General features: G+C 46.4%; 1 protein-coding gene across 3 annotated transcripts in view; it reads right to left on the bottom strand.

Annotated features, from left to right (window-relative positions):
• rhpn2 (rhophilin, Rho GTPase binding protein 2) overlaps positions 1-24164 on the bottom strand; it is a 28952-nt gene that overhangs the window by 2387 nt on the left and 2401 nt on the right. For 2 of the 3 annotated variants that reach the window (XM_064312481.1, XM_064312483.1), the window contains exons 2-14: positions 21616-21731; positions 14098-14226; positions 8498-8573; positions 7798-7875; positions 7285-7409; positions 7000-7166; positions 5256-5443; positions 4688-4844; positions 3813-3932; positions 3389-3583; positions 3026-3102; positions 1766-1912; positions 215-370 (exon numbers count right to left, since the gene is read on the bottom strand). In XM_064312481.1, the coding sequence (XP_064168551.1) occupies positions 215-370; positions 1766-1912; positions 3026-3102; positions 3389-3583; positions 3813-3932; positions 4688-4844; positions 5256-5443; positions 7000-7166; positions 7285-7409; positions 7798-7875; positions 8498-8573; positions 14098-14226; positions 21616-21731 (1731 nt within the window). The remainder of the gene's footprint in view (positions 1-214; positions 371-1765; positions 1913-3025; positions 3103-3388; positions 3584-3812; positions 3933-4687; positions 4845-5255; positions 5444-6999; positions 7167-7284; positions 7410-7797; positions 7876-8497; positions 8574-14097; positions 14227-21615; positions 21732-24164) is intronic. The other variant, XM_064312482.1, reaches the window with a different exon arrangement.

Consider the following 24164-nt stretch of genomic DNA (forward strand, 5'->3'; position numbering starts at 1 on the left):
GAAAATACACGTTCTCTCGGAGGTCAGTGTGACGAGAAACGCAGCTGACAAGACGTTCCTGCGTGAGACTTCGACGCAAAAGACAACTGTGGGAAATTTATCTTGCTGGTAATTTGACAGCCAAGGTCAGGTTACACAACAGAGATCTGAAAACAAAGAAGGGATTGGAGGTTCAGATTTTGGGTGGAAGGGGAAGGGGGGGGGCGGGGCTTACCAAAGGGAGGCTGCCGTCCATCATGCTGACCACTCGGATGTCCACTCCCTCCTCCTCCGCGTCCTTCAGGAGCCTCATCACCTCGCTCAGGCCCATCCACTTGCAGTCTGCGTCGCCGACAGCTACGATGTAGTCTCCCTCCTTTAGCCCGTCCAGCTGTTCACAGGAGAGAACAGTGAAGGGATCGACCGGGGGGGTACACGGCCAGTCCAACGCAGCGACCACACCAACAAATCTCACCAGGGCCCCCAACAACAACTCACTGTTACACATCAAATATTTACAGACAACAGCTTCTCTGCAGATTAACTCATTTAGTCTCGTCTCTTTTCCTCTCAAAGCTCCGTTGTGTTAAAAATGTTTTCAAAGTGTTTTTTTTTTTTTTCAGGAAATCTTATTCTTCTGCAAACACAGCAGTGCAGGGAAATGGAATCATGAAAATCTCTGACAAAGATATTAAATTCTAGTTGTTGCTTTTTTCTTTTTTAAAAAGGAGGAAATGCCCTTCAATCGTAGGCAGTGAAAGAGACTGTAGACATTTCCTGCTTAAATTATGGAAGCGCAATACACTCCGTGAGAAACTATTTGGATTTACTGACACAAATATCTCTGCTGTTCATTTCTGAACTGAGCTCGTATACTTTTTTTTTTTCCCCCAAAAAAATTTAATGACACCAAAGGTGAAAGCCGCCCAAACGAAATCTGCTTGGAAAACAGCAATTAAAGAGCTCGCCAACAGTGAGAAAGATTGAGAACAGCCGTTATGTAACCTTGGTAATCCCTTTTTACATGCAGCCTGTTGGTTTTAATTAGGGCCTGGGTCTTTGTTACGGGCCATTAAGGAGCAAAAGGAAGGCAGATGCAAAGTTTTCAGGAGTTTTATTACACTAGCCATGGAAGGGGACCTCTAAATGTTGTTCTGCAAACCACACCTGGTTATATGTTTCAGTCACCTCTTCCAGGATATTTTTTTTTGCTTTTTATGGGAAGCCATAATTTTAAAAATAATAATAAATAAAGTAAACTGAGAAATTTAAACTATATGGATACTCCATGAAAGCTGATTCTTTCATTTAGTTTTTTGATAACAGGGCAATAGAGAATATAAGAAATTTGCAATGACTTCCCTTCTGGCCCAGAAAAACTCAATTAAAAAGCAAGCTTAGCTTTCTGCAGACCATTCAGTAGAGCAAGCAAATCCAGACCCTCCAGTGATGAAAATAAAAAACATGCATTGCTGTGCCTGCTCCAGGCAGGGTAGCTCTTTCACCAAAATCAAATCAAATGGTTTTAAGAACCCCCCCAAAAAAATAACAAAAACACCACAAAAACCACACTATTTGGATTCAGCGGCCTAACACTAACTACACTTCAGACCCCACAGGCTGCCAGATCTGGCAGTTACTGAGTTCTATCAGGCGATTGGTCTGTGATATTTTAAACTCCTGATCTGATGTCACCCAATAGTCCCCCAGTGTGCAATGAAGCTAAAGTGCCATGCAGGACCGCAGGACTGCGGGTCCGTCAGCACGTGCGGGGGGCAGGACTGACCGCTGCGGGGCAGAGCGGGTCCATGGACTGGACCTGGACGGGCGCGTCCCCCTTCAGCGTGAAGCCCAGGTCGAGGTCCTCGGGGCGCACGCGTATGGTGCGAGGGGCGGTCCACCTCTGCTTGGCCGAGAACACGGAGAGCGGGCCCTGGAACGCGGAATCAAAACCGTCACTATGGCAACTCGCCATGGAGACGCGGGTTTTAGAAACAGCCGAGGAGGCGCGCTGGGTTAAAATGGAAAACACCAAACCACCCAGTCAGGTCCTTATTACTAATCATTTTCACGCGAGCGCCAACCTTAAACATTAAAGATTAAAATAGAAAAGCCCATATCTTGGAATAGAAAATTCCAGCTTGACCAGAATGAATATGTGTGACTAAGGGAAGTAGAATGTTATGAGCAATTCTGCATTGTTTTAGCGTAACCTGTAAGTGACTGGATACACTTGTCTTGCAGCTAAAACACATATATCCTGGTATTGAGGTTACCTGTCAGTCAAAAAAAAAAAAAACTCAGGTTCTCTGAGGCATCTCTACCATTACATAATGAAGACCAGTCATCAATGGGATTTAAAAATAAGCCTCAAAATAATATATATAATATTGAATATTGTCACAGATGGATGGCCTCACAACGGCCTCCTATATAGAACCAGATATATAACCAGACATCACAATTACACAGATAAACTCAAGAAGGGGCTGACTGTTGAGTAACTTCTGAAAGGCCAAACTGAACATCCTCAACAGTCAGCTCCTTCTTGAGTTTCTCTGAGTGTAATTATGGTGTCTGGTATCATGGTGCTGTGCCTTTCAGGCCATACAGTACAGAGTGGTAGCCATCTCAATCCAGTAATAATCCCATAAAAGGAACTGCAATCTATGACACTCTGCCAAAACACTAGGCCAAAACCAGTTTATTTACACAAAGGGCATTAATTAAAATTCATAGTGTGTCATGTGTCACGTAATCCCAAAAATTCAAACTATGCACTCACATTACATACTCCAGATATCAAGAGCAACCACACATATTCATAAAGTTGCCTTTCCCTTGGTTAATCATGTTAGCACTTTAACACTCTGTATGCAGTATTCAAAAACAGCACACACGTTTGCTGGTTATGCTTTTGTCTTTTTTGGTCTTTCACTACATGTGGACGTATAGTACACATTTCAGTGCTGTTTTTAAATAATGCATTTTACTGTACACGGAAAAAAAGAGGACTGTTATTGGCAGGAATTAGTAGCCCACATACCAGCTTGTGGAAAAAGTCTTTGACTTTCACCTTGGTCGATACTGGCATTTCCAATTCAGCTTTGTGATCTGTTTTAGCTGAGGAAGATAAAAATAGAGGTTATCAACATTCTTTACAAACCAGAATTAATTATGTCATCCTCAGCAATGATGTGACAGAGACCATTTCCCATGTACCTAGGCTATTTGTCCTTTTGCCAACAGAAAATGCATATAAATCAAATTTTAATCATTCCAAAACTTGGCTAAAGCAGTCAATTGTGGTTAATTACATTGTTATATCAATTAATTTATCCAAGCTTAGTGCATGCAAACGTATCTCATAACTGAGGCGTCCGTATAATTTTTGGCTCCGCCCACTCACAGATGATGTCAGGGGCCTCCAGGTAGTCGATGAACTCGTCCTCGGACTCGTTCTCCGCCAGCTTGCCGAGCGAGCGCTTGTGGCTGGCCTGCAGGATGTCGCGCAGGACGTCCAGCTTGCGGAGGTGCCGGCACAGGCCGTGGATGCGCAGCGCCTCCTCGTGGTTCAGGGTGGCCTTGCGCAGGTGAGCCTTACCTGCGAGGAGAACGCCACGCGGGTCAGCGGGCGAGCTACGGGGCTCTCTCTCTGAACACACGTTCCAAAGCCATCTCAAAGGCTACAATGCACTTCAACTTCAGATTTAAACTTCCGATTTTTAACTGCTGTTTCGGCCCGTGTTTTCCCTTTGTATTCACCGAATGGCCAGTCTCACAGGTGGACAATCTCAAGCCTGTCCACCTGTGCAGAATTCGGCTGAGCTCACCGATGCGCTGGCGTTCCTCTTTCTTCTTGAGGATATCGAGAGGGGAGTAGCCTTCGGGCATGGCGTCGTACAGCTGGGACAGGGCCTTCTCCTGCTCGTCCTCATCGTCCCTGTGGCTCACTGAATAAAGACAAGACCGGCTGCCGTGATACTGACACAGGAACGGGACAACACAGACGAAAGGGCCTGACTGTGCCCCACTCATTTACCAAAACCGCACGGGCTTATGGCAACAACACATAGGCTGGGTGGTATACAGCAATTCGAAGGGCAACTCAATCTGTAGCATTACAAGTGCAAGCGGTGCAGTATAGTGTCACAGTCCACAGGTTTTAAGTGCCCTTCAGTGGAAAATGCCGCATTGTATGACTCATATCACGGTACGCTCGATGACATTTATACAATATACCACTCAACTGAGCAGGAGGTAGGAGTATAAAATTTCCACATCAATCTACTGCATAGCTCTGGTAAAGGTTTTTACAGGCTTAATTACGGAAACAGACAGCTACACCATTTCAGAGTAAAAGACTTGCTTGTTGGAGCTACAATATAGTGTTACATAACTGTTGTCTCCTTGGCACGGTCTCTGGCTCTTTTTGACTTTTCTGTACACCTTGAAACCGTTCTGACAGTCACAGAAGAATGACACTTCCTTTAAATACTTCACAACTGATAATCATATGTTTCCTCTGGGGAAATCAGCCTCTGGGTATAAGCCTCACTGGAGGCAAAAGAGCACAAAAACAAAGCTGCTTTCACTTCAGACTTCATGAAATACTGCAGATATCCCTAAGCCGCAATGAGATCATTATTGACCAATGGTGGAGCTGCCTTCTGCCATGACAGAGATTAACGAGTTCTCCAGCACTTACGCTCGTGGTCGAGGAGCGCTGTAGCCACGAAGTAGTGGCCAAGGGCGCGGTAGTGGTTGGTCTTCACCTGCGCCATGGTGGACCAGAAGAACGGGACGTTGTCTTTGATCGGGGCCTGGATCATAGACTGGTGGAGGTGGTCATATGTGTCTCCCACCTGTGGAGGTTCACATTTCAGACATACACTTACAATAAGGTTTTATTACAGGGCAAGAATAGATGCACATAATAACTTTATCTATAAAAAAAAATGGCAACATCAGAAAGGTCTGTATTCTGAGGTAACCGTGTAGCCACTGAGTCGCATCAACAGTTTAGTTTTCAGCCATTTCATATGATCAAAACATACACACACAAAATGGTGTAAAAAAATGCGTGACGAAAGCGTGAAATTTGTTTCAAACGTGAAATTTTGAAATTGCTAAGCGCGGATTCACAGTTGTCAACAAGTCGCAATGTGCTGAACGCAGCCAAGGACTTCAACGAGGAAATATTGGCGGCACTTGGCGGCAGTCTGGTCTAACAGGTCCGCCGTGTTCCCGCCCGCACGGGAGGGGCCAAAGGTTACCTTGGTGGCCTCCTGGGCCATTTTGAGGAGGGAGAGGAACTCGTTACGGATGCCGGGCAGGGCGGTCCTCTCGAACAGGCACTCCTGGGACTGGGCCAGCAGCATCTTGATCAGCATGCTGAGCATGGCTGGGCTCATGTCATAGCTGGGGGTGTGGGTGAACGTCTCCTTCAGGTGGTTCAGGACCCCTGTGGAACAGCACGCACATACACACACACACACCATCTCAGTGAGTCCGGTAACAAGCAATCTCCCCCCCTACATTCACCATTTTGACAACAAAGCTTTGATAACAGGTAGATTTGCATGAATTTGCTTTTGTCTTTGATTTTACACATAATCTGAGCAAGTGAAATATGGATATTCTTGCTGAGCACACTCAACGTTTGATATAACCCGTGTTCAGCAGTTGTCTACGATCATGAAAATGCACTTTTTGTACGTCGCTTTGGATAAAAGCGTCTGCTAAATGAATGTAATGTAATATAAATGGTCACAATTCTGTAATATTTTACTTTCTGATCTTTTTTTTTTTTTACTGGAAAATTCCTATTACTATGCAATCATACTATCATCCTGAAAGGCATTGTTAAGATTTTATAGGCACACGCATGCACACACGCACGCACACACACAAACACAAACACGCGCGTGCGCACACGCGAACACACACACACACGCCTGCACACACACACTCACACACACACACATATTTTATTTCAGTCATGTTTCAATTATACAGCAGAATAATGAATGAATAATAAATCAGCACGAGAGTAAAGCCTTCCTTGCAATTATCATGTCATATTTTATGAAGCAGTGCAATCATTCTTTCATGAGTTGCCTAGCCTTTGGGGGAAAAACAGGTTCATATGGTGATTATGTTCATTCCTCCGGGAAAAATGCCATCTCACTTCCAGTGAGTAGAGTAGTTTGTTTAAGTTGAGAAGCAGAAAGCCCCTAATCCATATCAGATCCATAGAGTGGGATAAAGCAGAAAACAAGCCTAACATGGCCTTCTCCTAACCATAAAACAAAAGCTCAATGCAAATTTTGAGAGTACTGAAAGGATGAGCCATCCAAATTCAGTTTCAGACCAGAGAAAATAACAAAAACAACATTTGCACTTCAAATTGCACCACGGCAGATATTTTTTCAGGATGTAGACAAAAGTAGAAACAAATTTATGGGAGTGGTTTCATTTAACTGAAATGATCCTGTCCCTAACCCATTGCCTGGTTTATATTTTGAAAAGCCAATGGCACTACATTGTGCTGCTAAAATACTCCCTCTATGCTGGACCCTGAGAAAAGAACAGATGCATTATTTACCGTGGTGACATTTTATTAATCATTAACCCACAATCCTTTCTACTGCCCTGTCAGTAAAAAGTAAACAACCTAGCACAGGGACGAGGAAAATGGCTGCAGCATTACACTGTCTAAAATAACAAAGAGATCAACAATGGCCAAAACAACTATGCAATAGAGACAGGCAGCATAAAGAAAGAAATGAGAGTAACTGTTACTGCATACACTACAGTAGTACAGAAAAGTAGTACAACTAGCTCTCCTCAAACCTCATACTACAGCTCGGTGATTCACACAGCAAAAACTCCGCTTTTCATGTAACCCTATTGCCCAAACCAAAGTCCTAGAAGTGTTTCCAAGCCCCATTAACAGAAAGAGCAGAAGTGCTGTCTCCAATTCCAGCGGCGTGCTGGCCCGCTCGCCCCTCTACACACCTGCGGCTTTCTGGAAGGCAGTGATGGCGTCCTCGAGCCCGGCGCGCGTCTGTCGATTGCAGCGGGTCCCGCTCTGAGTGTACAGGGCGGCCATGTTGAAAAGCACGCTGGCCTTCTCCAGCGAGATGTTCTGCTGGCACACGGGCACTCCGGTGAAGGAGTCATACCTGCAGGAACACAGGCGGACGCAGAGACAGGTTAAAGGCCACGGAAAAGACCCGGTCGTCAAACCCACCCTGTTCCAGTTCTACCCCCCGTCAGCGCAGAGCTGGTGAAAGAATGTACCAGGTGAAGAAGATTCCGGTCTGCCGCGTGGGAGAGAAGAACCGGTTCTCCAGCAGGGACAGGTGGCTGAAGTAGCTGGACAGGAGCTCGATTCCGGCCTCGCTGCGGCTGGGAGTGCGGCAGGCCTGCGTACACACACACACACACACACAGACACACAGACGCGCGCACACACACACACACACACACAAAGACACACACAAGCACGCACACACACAGGCGCGCGCACACACACACAGGCACGCGCACACACGCACGCACGCACACGCACACGCACACACACACACACACAAAGACACACACAGGCACGTTCACACACACACGCACACACAGGCACACACACACACACAAAGGTAAGTTGGACAAGAAAACCAAATACTGAATCGAAACACATGACACTTGCATCATGAAGGAGGTAATATAATATGAGGTCATATAAGAGATATGAATATATACTGCGATGCTGCTCTAAACCTTTCGGCTATGAATCCATCGTGTGATCGCACGCCATACCTGTCGGAGGTCCATGAGATCTGCAATCTCATCTTCGAAGTTGGAGCCGTCTTCGCTGTAATGCTCCAGGATGAAGTCCTGTCACAGGATTACAGGAAGACATTCAGGCACCTCAGAGAGAGAGAGCTCAGCAGGGACAGCTGTATTCAACAACCACAGCAACTGAAATTCCACTCAGCTCCCCCACTTTTTATTTTGACTTTAGTTTGGAAGGATGGATGGCAGATGTTTTTTTTTTTATTTACATAAAAATGAGGCTTGTTCAGAAACTGTCAGCAGATACGCCTCAAGCTACACTCAATCTTTCTGCAACACCAGCCATAGGACTTCGCTGGCACGGGTGGATAATTATACCTGGTCATTAAACGCATGGTAATGACCGGTTGGGTGCAGGGCAAACCTAACCTACAATTCTCTTGTACTGCATGTGCACAGAGAAACCAGGACATCAGGAAGGAGGAGCAGCTGTTAGAGTGCTCCTCTGTTTTGTGTCAACATACAGATCTCAAAACAAAACCAGTATATCTGCATGGCATCCACTAGAAAGCACACTTTAGTTTAAACATTTTTACTTGAAAAGACTAAGAAATAATGGGATAAAGATACCGTTTTCTGACAAATGAATGTCCATTTTTAAAAGTTTGAAATAACGGTAACAACTGAAACGTCACGGGGAAGCAGAATTGCGTTAAACTGGTACCTTGAAAGGAACAGAGAAGTCCACGTCTTTGGTCTCTTTCAGTCCCAAGGGAATCAGGGGGATGTTTGCCATCTCTCTGCTCAGACAGGAATAAAAGTGTCCAATGAGATAACAAGCGAGTAGGAGTAGGGCACGCATTGGCATTTTATGTGTCATAGAATCAAAGACAGGCATTAGGAACTCCCTGAGTCGACAAGGCAGTTTCACATGCAGATAGGTGAACCTCACGCCTTTGCCTGATCAAATATTATACTAGCCAATGTGTATATAAGACCCACCCTGAACAAACCACTCAGGCTGACTGTTGTGAGCAATGAAAAACATTTTTTTTTTTTTTTTTAGCCAACAGGGATTACAGAACAGAATATATACAAAACCAGGAAAACAAACAGAAATTTTGTTTGGAGAACCAAGCACAATAACATCCAATATTGGCAGCAATCATCCTTGCTATTTTTAAGAGCGAAACAGGCCACTGGGCCCTTGCAGTAAGGATACACTGAACAAAACTGTGGACACCACTACGGACGCAGATGTTACGTGGTGGAGACCAGATGCATACCAGAGCTCACAGCACTGCAATCACTCATGAGTAGTTGAGGGCTGTGGGGTGGGCGGGGCAGTGGGTGCCTTGGTGACAGATGTAAAACAGGAACACTTTCTTATCAGGTATAGCGGGACACAATCACCTGAGTATGAGGGATTCCAGACAAGGGGGGATTTCTGATATGTCCCTCAGTAATTAACTTCATATTTATCATGTGCGAATACATCTCAACACCCCATTCAGGGGCCTGGGTTATAATAGGAATGAGTGGATACAAGGATTTGGCCATTTCACTGACAGTGTCCATCCAAGTGTCTAGAGGAGTGCAGCGTACTTCAACCTTCAACCCCTCCTTTCCAGGGTGGCTACCAGCTATAAAAGATGCATGTGCCTCTTTGGTTAAAAAAAGAAAAGCCAAGAACATACACTGTTGACATCCTGCCAAGTAGTCAAGAGTTGGCTTCACTTACTTTACTTTGTTTAAATGCAGTCTCTCTCTCTCTCCTATCAGATGTATGAATAGTTTATCCACCTATAGTGGTCATCTTCTAATCATGTATACCACTATTGACGAATAGACTATTAATAGCGAGGGGGCACTATGAAATTTTGTCTTCCGTTCAATAATCAGTAATTTCTACTTAGTGTAAAAGAGAGACTGGGGTGTACAGTAGTGAAAAAATAATGCACAAAAAATAAACTCTTTCTTACACTGGAATGCAAAGGATAGTTCTAGAATGAAACCTCCCAGAGGAACCTGGGAACTAATGGAACACCTCCCTGTACGGCTACAAACCACAGGAAAATGAAAGCACCACATAGACACTCAATCTCCGCTCATTCCATCCAAGGTTGTGTGATGCGATGATGTGTGAGCTGCAGAATGATGGGGTGGGGGGGTGGGGGGTGTAGAAACTACCCAGTACTCGGTCATCAATGAAAGCACTGTTCAATATTTCTGCCATCCTTTTAAGCTCAAGTCTCCCGTTTCATCCATCTTGCCACAAAAAGCAATAAAAAACATGAGACCTGAAGGTAAGCCAATGGCAGATCAGACTAAAAGCAGACCTTAATGAGAGAGCTGTCGGGAGGGGGGGGGGGGCATTTCCAACAGTGAGAGTGAGCCTGCCTGCCTGCCTGTCTGCTGGCAGCCATGATGGAATCAGTGCTGCCTGGATGCGAGCACTCTGGCTCCAATGCTAATTAACTACCAAAATGCTAAGTGCTTCTCCTCATGAGTTCTCAGTTAAGGATAAATAAAGCTATTTAATCCATTATTCATTCTTCCATTATTCAGCAGTATAATGTAAGCACTTTTTTAGCATGGCCGTGTATTTACACTCTTCACTCCATCTGCTGATTTCGGCAGTAGTGCTTTTGCTGTCTGGTAACAGGGCAGGTGCCATGTTTGCTACAGCCACTGCAGTCATACCGCTGCGCTGTGGTGCATGAGCTCATAAAACCAGTCTGATCCAGTCTGCTGAAGTATGTTTACGGTATAAGAGCAGGCCAACCGATACTCGATACTGCAAAATTGGCAATGCAGTGAAATCAGAGGAAGTATATTGTTCTATAGACCTCTTGTAAACTAGAGATGGGGTCATATTTCATACAGGGAGAATTAAGGTGCCAAACATGTGATCCATGACAACAACAACAAAAAAAAAAAAACTGTTGAATGATGAATGCTCAGCTCTGTTTTTCACCTGTATCTCAAGGGAAAGAAATCTTGCTTTGGCATTCCCACACATCAATACAAAAGGCAGCCTTGTGATTGGCCCACACAGTAAACATCACACTCAGACACTCCTCCAAGCTCTGTGGAATGCGATGCCAAGGATTATAAAGGCCTGAGGCTTTTTTTTTTTTTTTTTTTTAAATCCTTGAGACAAAAAAGAACCATCCATGGGCTCTGCAATGTACTAATTCAGAAGACTGCTGCATAGGGTCACTACCTTCTGTCATTCTGTGGGGGCGGGGGCTGTGTACAGGGCCGTTTCCGACACCCGGATGTAATACAAAGGTCCTGCTCTGTTGTAAATCTCACTTCTACAGCAAATAATGCTTCAAAAGTTTGAACCCGTTGCTGCTGTTGACGGAGTTTGTCCTTCACAAGACAAGGCGGTTAATAAAAACACTGGGCTCTGTTCAAATATCTGCAGAGCAGGTGAGCCGCTAGATTCTGCCAAAATCTGGATGCCTTTATTTCTCCAAGCACAGCCAAGGATTGCACAAAGCTTAGTTTCTTCTGCTGTCTTCAGCTACTGGTTTTAAATAAGACACCGAATACTTATGTTCTCACTTGTTCTGAAGAAAATATTATGAAGAGGCCAAAAATAGGGACTGTGGAATGCCTTGTTACTGGACAGGGTTTCATTCTCAATCTGAACCAAGATACTGTGAGCGAATTTTTTTTTTTTTTTTTTTTTAAAGGATTTTTTTTCAATCAATCAATCCATCAATCAATTTTTATTTGTATAGCGCTTTTAACAAAGGAGCCTGGCTCCTTTGCTGTTGATTTTGGAGAGCACAGACAAGCGGGTGCTGTCCCCGGAAGCATTCCATGCAAAGCAGCACTAGTCTAACGTGAGGTCCAAGTCAGACTTACAGGTGTCGAAACGACCAACACGTATTGAGAGAGACCTGGAGAGTCAGTGGATCCCTGACTGAACCATCCCTAACCCTCTGGGTGAAGTGCCCGCATTTATGCGTCACCCTACAGGCCTGCTGGGCTCGGTGAGCACTGCCGCAGTTGGGATTCGATCCTGAACTGCAGGTTCCAATCCCAATGCACGAGAAACAGAAGGCTGCCTCAACCGGATGCGCCACTCAGCAGCCCCCAGAAACGGTACTGCTAAACGGCTGGTTCTTAATGACTCCAGTGATGCACTGCTGTCAGGGTTCGTACATGCACCGTCCTCAGCCGAAGGCCTGACCCACGGCGTGCCTTAGCCTGTATCCAGGCAACAGGGGCCATGCCAGGCACCAGCGTCCAGCGCCGCCTGACCACTAATCATTCTTTTCATGGCAGTTGCCAGGGGAGACGTGGCATATTTTCCCTTCCAGAGTGTTGTGCTGAATGCAGATGCGCAGGCAGGCTGGAGATAAATCTCTCTGAGAGAAGGCCACTTGAATGTGGAACACTGCTGATTAAAACCTCGTCTTTAACAGCGATCGAACCAGCGCACAGATCCCTTCACTGCCGTCACTCCTAACACGACGAAACATGAACCAAATCATTTTACAAAATATCTCTGTCCCAAAAAAGCCCTGCATGAATACAGTACCTTGGATTATTCAGCACATTCTTTAATTTAATTAATTTCAGAGAAATGTTGCTCAGAACAAGCATAAATAGTCTTCATTCCTCATAAAAAAGAACAACTGAAGTTCACTGTCATTGGGACCTGAGTCTGTGTAATGCACTTTGTTCTATAGGGACTGTGAGGCTGAACCTCATTTGAAAATGGATATACACAGTGACCATGCTATTTTATTTTTTTTTTGCTTCTTTTGTTTTGGATACACGTGAATTGAGATGTGATATGTCTCCTACGACAACCCACGGCAGATGACATTCCTTCCTTGTAGCTAAATGCGTTAACTTCCTTCAGAAAAGCTGAATTGAGGTTATCTGCACAGAGAGATCTGTGGAGCTCTCTGACTCAATCACATGGCACTACGTGCCCAAACTGGCCATTCTGGTTCTCCCTCCACCAGTGTCCCTTGTTGCACTGCCTTAAATGTTTGTTGTTTTTTTTTTTTCTCGCTTAGGGACTTTAAAAGCTGTGACACAGCGTGACAATCTAATCACAGCTTGTCAGACTGCTTGACTTCCCTGGCATTTTCGAGAGAGTGCGTGTTTATTGCCGTCTGGGATGGGCGCTTTGAACAAAGGCCAGCTTCGCTGCAGATGTGTGGAGCGTGATAAAACAAAAAGAAAATCACAAGAAAATCTTTGACAGGAATATTTCCAAGCTCCAGATGCTTCGTGTTTCGCTCTGCGCCCTTCTTTGTTTCTCTGAATGTAATTTGTTTGTGAAGGATCGTTCCTACAAACTCGTGGCCCCCGTGCATGTTTTGCAGTCGGGCTCTGGAAGTGAGAATTTAAACTTTCAAAAGACATTACATTACATTACATTTATTCGGCAGACGCTTTTATCCAAAGCGACGTACAAAAGGTGCATTTCATGGTCATAGACAACTGCTAAACACAGGTTCAGTAAGGTACAACACACGCTCCCCTCACCTACCCTAAATCCTCACCTCCCCCTAAATCCTCACCTCACACTATATGGTCTGAATAGTGTTCACTGTGTGAACTAAACTGTGTTCTTGGCTAGAAACAGCTGCACAAAATAAGTATTGTACCTTACTGAACCTGTGTTTAGCAGTTGTCTATGACCATGAAATGCACTTTTTTTTGTTAAAATATACACCTTTCTGTCCCATCTTTATTTTGCAGAAGAATCATTAGCAGAATAAATGAACGATTAATGATCATCAGTGTTTTGCAAACCCTGCGCTTCTGCATGAATTGGAGAAAAAGCAAGCATTAAAAAAAACAAAAAAAAACAGGGTGTATGTACCAGTGACAGCACAAGGACATTTGGCTCATATGGGTTTGCACTTTTGAAAATCACACTGTAGACGGAATCTAAAAATAGCTTTACAATTATAAAAACATTTACGGAACTGAAATGTAATTTGAAGGCTTCTTTCTATGGTGATGGCACAGTCACAAGTCAATTGCACACTGCAGCGAAAAGCTCTCCCTTCCTCCACACTGTCAAGCTTTCCATGCAAACACACGCCATTTTATAACTACCGATCCTCTCCAATCAGCAGGTGTACCACAGAGATGTTGCTACCGTATGTTCCAAAAGAAGTCCCTCGTCCCACTCCATGAAAAGCGCACAAATGTATAGTTTGGTAGTCAGGGGGCCAAATGGTAAAATGTATCAATAGGCAGGTAAGGTTTGGCGGCTAAGAAGATGAAAGGGAGGTACTGGGTGTGCGCGTGTGTGTGGGTGGGGGGATGAGGATTACTCACTGAGGATTCTGGTAGACCTCCACAGAGCTGTTCAGCCCCTCTAGTTGTTCTGTGAGCAGCTGCAGGTTTGAGTTCACGTAGGACAGCTCCAGCAGGACCATCTCACGGACTTTGTTGTTGGAGGTTGCCCTAGAAACCAAGGAGAGAGAGTGATTGATTACTATGTGTGTTCACGTTTCAAAGCGTTTCTGTACACTTATCATTTACAAGTGTATTTAATAGAGAGCAACAGAGCTGGGGAGGAAGTAGGTAGGGAGAGTGGGAGAGAGGTAGTGGATGGGAGAGGTAGAGGAAGCAGAGGGAGAGAGGGAGTGGAGTATTGAGAGGTAGGGAGAGTAGAGGGAGGGAGTGGGAGAGATAGAGGGAGTGAGAGTGGGATTGGGAGAGGTAGAGGGAGTGGGAGAGTTAGAGGTAGAGGGAGAGGGAGTGGGAGAGGCAGAGGGAGAGAGAGAGGGAGTGAGAGTGGGATTAGGAGAGGTAGAGGGAGAGGGAGAGGGAGAGGGAGTAGGAGAGGTAGAGGGAGAGGTAGAGGGAGAGGATTTTTAGTGGCTATAGTTCCTGGATCTCGTTCCTCAAATGGCTTGATAGATGGCTTAGCATTGTCAACGCTGAGAGGACACAGCCCTCTTCCCCTCACTGCTGATAATGAAAATATATGGCAAGCCCCCCATCAGCTCGTGTGGGGAGCGGAGGATTCAGTCAAACTCTGGCACTCACTCGAAGGAAACCAAGGCTTCTCCTCAGATGAATCACTCAGGGGGAGTATTTTGTTGGATGTATTTTAAAAAAAAATGAATAAAACAGGCTTTCAAAGGTCACTTGCTTGGTACCATTCATTTCCGTTCATTTTCCCAATTTCTGTTGTTCCACACTACCAGTAATCTCACAAGACTCCCCGCCACAGTTAGCATTGGCTAACGACTGGACGCGCCATTCAGGAGCCACGAAGATTTTGCAAATACAAATTAAATTGTTTGTGTGAACAAATGACTCATTCCAAGCCCACGTATAAATACAAGCAGACAAAAGTACAGTGGAGCGAAATGGCCCCCGGTGTACCTTATCTTCAGCCACAACGACTAACGTGTAAGCCCTGTTCCCGTTAAACAGATACGCAAATTGTGCAACACGTCGAAGGGTGTCTGAGCAATTTTTGTTTTGAGCCAAGGAGCCCCAGTTCACATTAGACCTCAATGCGGAAGGTACTGATTGGGGGGGGGAGCATTTCGTGGATGGGAGCTTACATCATTCAGGGAGCCTGGGCTGATAAACAGTAACTATGCCCTCGTTTTGGTCGCCGTGGCAGCGAGTATCAAGACATCTCCTGCTGTGGCGCTGTGCAGGGACTGCCGCAGCGGTGATAAGGCGGCCATTGTGCAGCCAGCAGCCTGCGCAGAGCGATGCTAATGTGTACACAGGACAGATGAGAACGCTCACAGCCGTCACATTATGCGGCTAATGAGGGAGAGGCTAAATTGCTGATGAACATCAACAAACATCGACCAATTAAAGCCTGTCTTAAAGAAGCATTTACCTCAATTAGGAGGTCAAACGTATGCCGCGCGCAATTCGTCTTCATCAGAGCAATCATCATCAGATGGATTTAAGAGGTACCGATGAGGCTATTAGGCGTGATTGCTTTTTCTTTTCTTGGAAGAGCGGCAAAGCAATGGCACCCAGCTAGAAAGGAGCCAATTATGCCCTCTTCTGTTGAATGCTACTGATTGGCGGGGGGGAGTGGGGTGGGGGGGGGGACAACGGGAAGAGTTCACTGTTTCTGCTCTCAGCCCGAGGGATGTGCCAAAATCACACACAGGTCTGTGTCGCTCACTGAGACTGACCCCGTCCAGGAAAAGGGCCACTCCAGAGACTCCAGGCAACCCTCATTCTTCAGCGTTTATTTTGGAGCTGGAATCCCTCTTAAAATGACCTGCCAACCAGGTTTTCGTGTTCTCTGGCGATAGTATTCACCTTTACTTTAAATGTTTCCAGCCTATGTGAACTCGAAGGACCATGCAGGGCAGTGCTGGAATATTTCCAAGTTATGAAGCTTGGGGTGGGTGGGGGGGGGGGGGGATGGGTACAGGTGGGGGGCAAGAAAGAATCAGAGCAAGAAAGAGCTGTCTGCATACTACAGGACAACCAATCAGGTAGAAGGTAAACACCTTACAACGTTTTCAATTCAGTCAGACTTCCCTGGGCGATTAGGTCACCAAGTAAATATTTACAAATCCGGGGCTGGGTTCGTCGCGGAACTAGCGGTGTACGTTGAAAATGGTACGGCGACAGAGCATTTCACGACAATGTAATGTAGGGCTTGTTTAGGGCCACCGAAACCCTAGGGCCGGCTCTGGACTACGCGCAGTGTGGGGCCTGCAGCGATAACTCAGCGGTAACAATACCGCCGTCTCTCCTTCGACCAGCGGCGTAAAGCAGCGGTGGACACTCGCATTACCGCTTATATCCGCCGCTGGGACCCACGTTCCGCTCGCCAAACCAGGACACAGGTCCGCGAAAAATTCTGTTCCGTTTCCGAGGACCGTATACGCCCTCAGATAGTTTTAGTTAACTGGTGATCAGAAGCGCAGTGTAAATTCCGTTTGATGCAGAAACCTTGAGAACAAAGTGCAGGGTTCATAAATTACCCTACATGTCCTCCTCCCTCCAGTGACTAACAACGGAAAACCGATTTTTCCCTCTGCAAGCAGAGATACGTGTGTTTCATCACACGCGCTTCAGTAATGGCTGGCAACCATCGCTTCGAACAAATAATCATGCGTAAGATTTGCAAAACCGCAATAATTTCTTGCTAGTTTCGCCCTGCAAAATGAAAAATGTTTGTAAATGGTTTCGAGAGTGGGCTGGCCTATGGACCGTGCCACAGTCTGATGATTCTGAGCCTGAATCTCCTGCTTCTTGAGTGCATGTATAATTCAAACTATGACTCAAGTTGCTTAAGACTCGCTTTACTTTTCCATTCATTTTGCATGGTTACCTGACATCCGCTCTGGTAATGGTACAGTGCAAAGTAGCACAAAGCTGCTTTTTTTTTTTTTTAAGCTGCGTGTCAGAGTCAGACGCATCTCTAGTCACGCTACGTGGGGCCCAGTGATTGTTAACAGGGAGAGACTCCCTCCACCTGCCCAACAAACCAGTTTGGCCGCGCGCGTCGTGAGGTGTAGGAGGAGGGGGAGGAATGTGCACTGGCTGAGAGCACCTGACTGTGGACACAACTCCAGGGAGAGAAACAGGGAGAGAAGAAGAGATTAAAAAAAGAAGCTTTAGAGAGGGAGGGAGAAAGAGATAGAGAGAGGGGGAAAGGGAGCGGGAGAGAGAGAGAGGGGAGGGAGAGGGGGAGAGAAAGAGACAGAGACGGAGAGAGAGAGAGAGAGAGAGAGACAGAGAGAGCGGGAGAGAGAGAGACAGAGAGAGAGGGCAAGAGAGGGGGGGAGGGAGAGACAGAGAGAGAGAGAGAGAGCCTGGAGGAATTGCTACACTGTTGGGAAACAAGGTCACCTTGTTGTTAATTTGCCTCGCAACGTCTTGACAGGAATATAAACACTACACTCCTACAGTAATACTCAGGTGCCAGGTGCCACTGGGTAAGGACACAGCACTATTACGAGCAACCAGGATTTGAAATACACAGCCTCAACTCTACAGGTGTCATGTAAAGACTCAGAGGTGGTCCTAAGCCTCAGCTCAGGACATGGATATAGCCCTTCCATTCCCCACGATGCACTGGGGCTGGGCAGTGAAATACTGTGTGGAATGCAGTGGTCTTTGAAGCCTGACAGCTGGTGCTGCACAGACTCAGATGCCTTTAATCAAAGGCAGATAGGAGTGCTCAAACTTTTCCATTTCCACCTAGGAGGTGCCCATTCTCCAGCAGAGAAATATACATGCGAAATGTAACAGAAAAAACATTACAATGGGATATGTATATTCTTTTATCCCAGAGGGAGTTACTTTGTACAGGTGTAATGCAAACACTTCCTGTTTACTTAATGTTGAATGGTTTAGCATTATACAGCTATACTTGTAACTTTATCCTAAAAAGGACAAAAGGATATCAAGAAAGACAGAACGAAAGAAGTATACAAGCACCTTGGCCCCTGCAGGACTGCAACAAACTGTCTGTGATTTCACCTAAAAACTGAACACACTCGCCAAAAAAGTCTTACCCCCGCTCCGCCGGTCATAAGACAGGGCAGAGTTCGTCCTGGGGTCTTGAACTTGTGGGACATGAGTGCTGACACACTTGGTTGTGAAACCCTTACACCTTGGTATCCAAGGTAACAGCCCACATCATCTGCCCCATTTCACACAGTCCGGCAAAGAGGAGCCATTGTAAGCGAAAAAACACAGATCCCAGAGCGATGAGAGTACAAGTCTGACTGGTTGAGTGGGATCGCCATTGGTCATTTCCATAAAGGCAAGCAGGCAATAAACGTAGCTTCATGCAAGGCAGAATGCCAATGAGAGTAGGGATTAAGGAGAAGAAGAAGAAGAAAAAAAACTGGCATTGGTCCTCTTGCTAAAGGTGCACTTCTCTGACTGCAAATGAGGGTCAGAAACTGAATTACAAGGTGCATCTCTGGACGAGACTGGAGCCAAACTTTAATGGTTGGAGACGGGGGAGACTCCCCCCAGGCAGGCAGATTACAGCCAAGCTTTTAGTGTTCATTTAAGCTCAGTGGCATTAAACTGCATTCCACACTCTCGTGGGTTCAATTTACCGAACATTTCGTCTGGGGTAAGACAGGGCCAGAGAACAGAAATCCCTCAAATTAGTAAGTAATAAAGAAACTGGAACTATGTCCAACTGCCACAGGTATGCAAAACACTGTGAGCAGGAGAGACAGGGTAGGTTATTTACAATTTAGGCCCTTTTCATTTATAGCCATCTGGGCAAAGTTAGAAGCCAGGTCGTTTTTCATTAGAACTAAAAATTCAAACAGAGAAACAGTGACTTTATTATTTAAAAAAAAAAAAATTAAACAAAGTTATTTCAAGCTGTCCTAAAATGGATTCCAATGTTTTCGTGCCAAGACAAAATCATACAACTTCAACTTTGCTAGTTCTCTGACCTAGAAACAGAACTGGTTTTTTTTTAGAAAACTGGATCAGACTAATAATTCGTCATCCCGTCTCTTGCTACGCACATTCAGGCCTGATGCAGTGTAATGTAGGCTGAACGTAAATCACCTACGCACAGAGGATGGGGCTTCACTCATTCTATTACCGTGTGATTGACAGGCTGCCCCGGAGCTGCGGGCCTCCCTACTCGTACGTCCTGCCCGTGGAGGCGGGTGTTGACGCCGCCATAAGACGAGCAGCTCAGCTCAGCTCAGCTCCGCTAACTCCAGGGCAGGGATGTGGCAGGCAGCCTCGCCGAGACGCAAGCTGCGGTTACAGGCATCTGCGCGGACGCCCATTATCGCCCGTTCCCATGCAACCCGCCAAACTACCACTTGCGCGAGCCAAGCCAGAGCGGCTGCGGAGGGCGGTCCGCCTACCCGGGACCCACAGGCTTTCACGAGCCAATCGCACGGCCCCAGAGGGGGCGGTGCCCGGGTCAGCCCCTGACGTCAAAGCGCCTGTGTGAATTAAGTGGGGGGGGGGGAGTTTGTATTCCCTGGTCTCCAAGGAAACGTCAACATCGTGTTACACTCTGATAAGCGCAGTGTCGTAGTCTCCCAGGTTTAGCTCTGGTAAGAAATGCAAATATGCCGGATAACCCAAATGGCTCATCAACGTATCCGCTTGGGAGTGTTCGTTTGGCACGGGGCCATTGGCAATCTCGGCTAAGGGAACTCTCACGTCCAGCAGCACTCCCCAACTCCAGGCTGCTGACTTAAAAAGTGATTTCTGTCGGATCGTTTTGCAGGTGATCTTTAAAATAGGATGTGGCCGCCGTGATTCCATTGATTCTGAGAAACAAAAGCGTGACTGTTTCAGAACTGAAGGGTTATCTGGACTAGCGAGGCCTATAAGGCCTCCCTCTGTTCCCACACTGCCTCACCTCTCGATATCTGAAACTTGAAACAAAGCCTACCTGCAAGGTGGAAGGGCTCAGCCTTTCACTATCAGCCATTTGCATTTCAAATGAACCCGTCTACAGCTCAGCTCAGGATTCGCGCTTCACGGCGAAAATCACACAGAGAGCTTAGCCAGGCTATTCATTACCAGCACCGGATGTCATTTCCTTGACAAACCAAAGTGTGGTACCGGCGATGAGCCTCCTGAAAGACCATGACAGCTCTTGGTGTTCAGAGAGAGAGAGAGAGAGAGAAAAAGAAAACACGAGCTAAAATCACAACCTATAATCATCTCCCCGCCGTCAGTGTAAACAATGAATGATCTTTGTTAAAAAGTCTTCCCCTGGCACCAAGACGGCTGCAAAAGAGCAACGCAGCCTGCCGTGTTCCGTTCTGAAGGAATGCAGCTCCGCTCTCAGCAACACGAGGCTTGTGACATCTGTTGACTTAGCTCCCGGTCACAGAGAGCATTAAATTGCACTTGACAAGAGGGAAATAGCACCAAAATTACTACAGTGACAGCTGAAGTGACAGCACTGTGGAGTGAAACGCTTCCACACAAAAAAAAACATACTGTAACAAGGGAGAATCACATGACCCTCCCTGAATAATGGTGCAGTGACTTGGGTCTCCAGCCTCTTTGTACTGCAATCCACAAGGCCCTCTCTGTGTCTCCGTATGTTTAACACTAGGGAAGCAGGTGCCTGAACCACGGTTCTGACACAGACAAAGGACAGATGCATGTACATGCAGATCCCACTGTCCTCTGTGTTGTGCTAAAAAAACAGGCTGCAACTCAAAACCGGACGAAAATGATCAACCTCAACACGAGCACAGCAACCTCGGCCCCTGAGTGAGACAGACGGACTCCAGAGAGTTTAAGATTAACCAGAGAGGCACAAACACTCCCTCTGGAAAGGAGCAGCCAGTCTGTCTTCACCCCAGGGTGGAGAAAGAAGCTAGAGAGCTGAAACTGATAAAAGGGCCTCTACATTTCAGCAGAGATTCGCCATTGTTCCGCAGCAAAGCTTTCATGAAAGCAGATTTAATAAAGATAAACATATAACAGGGACCTCACCTTTTTTTCCATTGCCACAAGGCAAATACAAAATATAATATTTAACACGTGAATAGCCAAGCCTGGTCAGGCAGCAATGTGGAACACAATGGGAAATGGGGACATTGACCAATTATTAACAGTCCAGTTATGCAAAAGCTGATCACAATGGGTTTTAGGTATTTAGATTTAAAAACATGAACTCATCAACTGGTTATGATAAAGACAATGAAAGATTCAATAATTATAAATATAACTTTGCATATATATTAAAAAGAGAGAGAGAGGCAGAGACAGAGAGAGAATGAAAGAGAGAAAGAGTGAGTGAGAGAGAGAAAGATAAAGAGGGAGTACAGCGTGTGCAGTCATGAGTCATATTTTAGGTTTGTGTGACCACACGGGTCACGGAGGGGACCGTACCGGAGGAGGTTCTCCGCCCCGGCCCTCATCCTCATCTGCTTGATGATCTGCTGGTTGAGCTCGGCCCTCTGTTTCTGCAGCTTGCTCCGGCCCGTCTGGGCGAAGGGGTTGCAACCCTGGAGAAAAGAACAGGAACGCCGGTGAATACAGACAACGCACGACGATTAAAGTGGAAGCGTCACACTGACACGACACTGTCCATCGGAAAAATCGCGGCAGTCGTATTTTGGGGTTGGAAGCACATCGTCATCTCTCCAAACCTGACTGTCATTACTTCGAGGCACTCAAGAGTCCCCCCCACCCCCCCCACCCCCACCCCCCGCCCCCAGCAAGTCGCGTGTTAATCCAACACTAGGGACAATACAGCACGCTCCACACCCTCCTCACCTGTACAGCCTGTTCCCAACTCACAGGAAACGGCGACAACGACCAGAGGCTGTGTCAACACGGCGTGAATCAACACGCCGCATAGGGCGCATATTTAATGCGGTGACTCACGGCCACTATAAAAGAGGTGTGTCACACACGTCAATTAGTATGGTATCTGAGGCAAAAATCAAGGGTTTCCATGGAGTCAAGTCAGACGGGTTACCGCACCACAGCAAAGCTCAAAGGGGAGAAATTCACATTCCTCAAGTATTGATCACTGATATATGCAGTTCACCTTGCATCATAAAACAAGAATCCAATACCTGAAATCTTGAAAGTACATTCTGTACTATAGGCAGGAGGGAGGCGAAACCAGCCTTGTGGTATGGGGCCTGATTAGTGTTAAGAGTTAATGATTTACCTTAATTTACTGAAATTGCAGGTGAGATAGGAAGAGGCGCTTGACGATCACAGTGACACGCACGCATTAAAAAGCCCAGAGACCTCCCAACTGCATTCTTCACCTCAATCACGGCTCCTCAGTGGTCACCAAATGAGTCACGTGTCAGGAAAGGGGACTGTTGCTGCGTAGGCTCTGTTTCGACACGTAACAGCCTCGCATGCCGTTTACGAGGCTGACGGAGCAGTTCTGCGCAGGCTGATGAGCACTGGCGGGAATGGATGGGCTCAGACCCTGACTAAAGAGGCTTGTGGGATGTCGCTATGCGGACTGCGGTCACTGACGCCGAGGCCCTCGCTGACTCAACGTCTCGGGGACACTGTCCTAGGCGGCCTCGTCACCTGCCACTCAAGATGCAGATTCGGCCTTTTTCCATGGAAATCTGAGAGAGGTGAAGCTCAGGAAGAGAGTGCAAGCTTTTTGGGGAAAAAAAAAAAAACCCCCCCAAATGACAGCACTGAGCCACCGAAATACCCATCAACTGTCAGCCTCTCGAATTGTGAGGGCAGCTTTTGAGAAATGTCTAACCTAATTTTTTTTTTTTTTTTGCGCTGCAACACGGATTGCGGCGGCCGAGTCCCTTTTCTGGCTCAATGTCTCGGGGACACTGTCCGATGCGGCCCCGTCACCCGCCATCCAGACCCCCTCCGCGCTGCCGGGCGTCTCACGGTGACCCGCTGAGACCCCCAGTGACATCATTATGTGCCTGAGCGGTTCTAAAAGGGCACTCTGGGCCAGGACCCCCCCCCCCCCCGAACAGGAACAAGCGCCAACTGTCCCGCGGCGCACCGTCTTTGTCAGAGGACAGCGGAAAAACACAAAGATGCGCAGTTCGGGCCGCGCAGCGCCAATTATCGTCGATAAACAGAAACTGCGTTGGAGGGGGGCCGCTTGTGACAAGCCAAAAATAAATAAAAGTCCCGGCAAAGCCACACTGGAGCTCTTTGCCACAACACACTGGCTTAACATCCCCCTTATGTAACTGGAGAGACACAGAAGCCCATTCACAAATTTAGGTTTCTTCAGTTGCCAAAAAATATAAAGAAGACAAAAGGCTTTTGGCATGAGGAATAGAGCCACTGAGCCCTCATCTTAGGGGCACCATTCTGAGCGAGAAAATATGGCAAGGACCAGAAAGCCTGCGCGTTACATAAACCAAAAGCATCGTTCTCTATTGCAGTGTACAGAAATGCACTTCAGCTTCAGTGGATTCCTGAAACATGTTAGCATGATAATCTCATCCTCTCCTTTTTAGACAAATAACATACTTTAATCGGTTAATAAGACAAAAAAAAAATACATGCAAGCTATTTTACACATCACTGCGAAGTGTATCTCAGACTACTGCACATAAAAGCATGTGAACTTCGCTGCAAATTCAACTTGTGCAGGGCTTTGAGCATGCCTTCTCCAGGACAGAAGCACATGTTGTCAATTTGGTTTTGTGGCTTTGGTACTGAAAAAAGCCTCGAGCGGATTCTACGTCAGTGCTTGCTCAAACGGCCGTCTGACTGGGCAGAGAGCAGGCCAAACATGCAGATTCGGCCTTTTTTTCCGTGGCAATCTGAGAGAGGTGAAGCTCAGGAAGACAGCCCAAGCTTTCGGGAAAAGACCCAAACGACAGCACTGAGCCGCCAAAATACCCATCGACTGTCGGCCTCTCGAATTGTGAGGGCAGCTTTTAAAGAATCGTCTAAACTCTTCTTTTTTTTTGCACAAG

This window comes from Anguilla rostrata, chromosome 16 (genome assembly GCF_018555375.3).
Source record: "Anguilla rostrata isolate EN2019 chromosome 16, ASM1855537v3, whole genome shotgun sequence".
Lineage (NCBI taxonomy): Eukaryota > Metazoa > Chordata > Actinopteri > Anguilliformes > Anguillidae > Anguilla > Anguilla rostrata.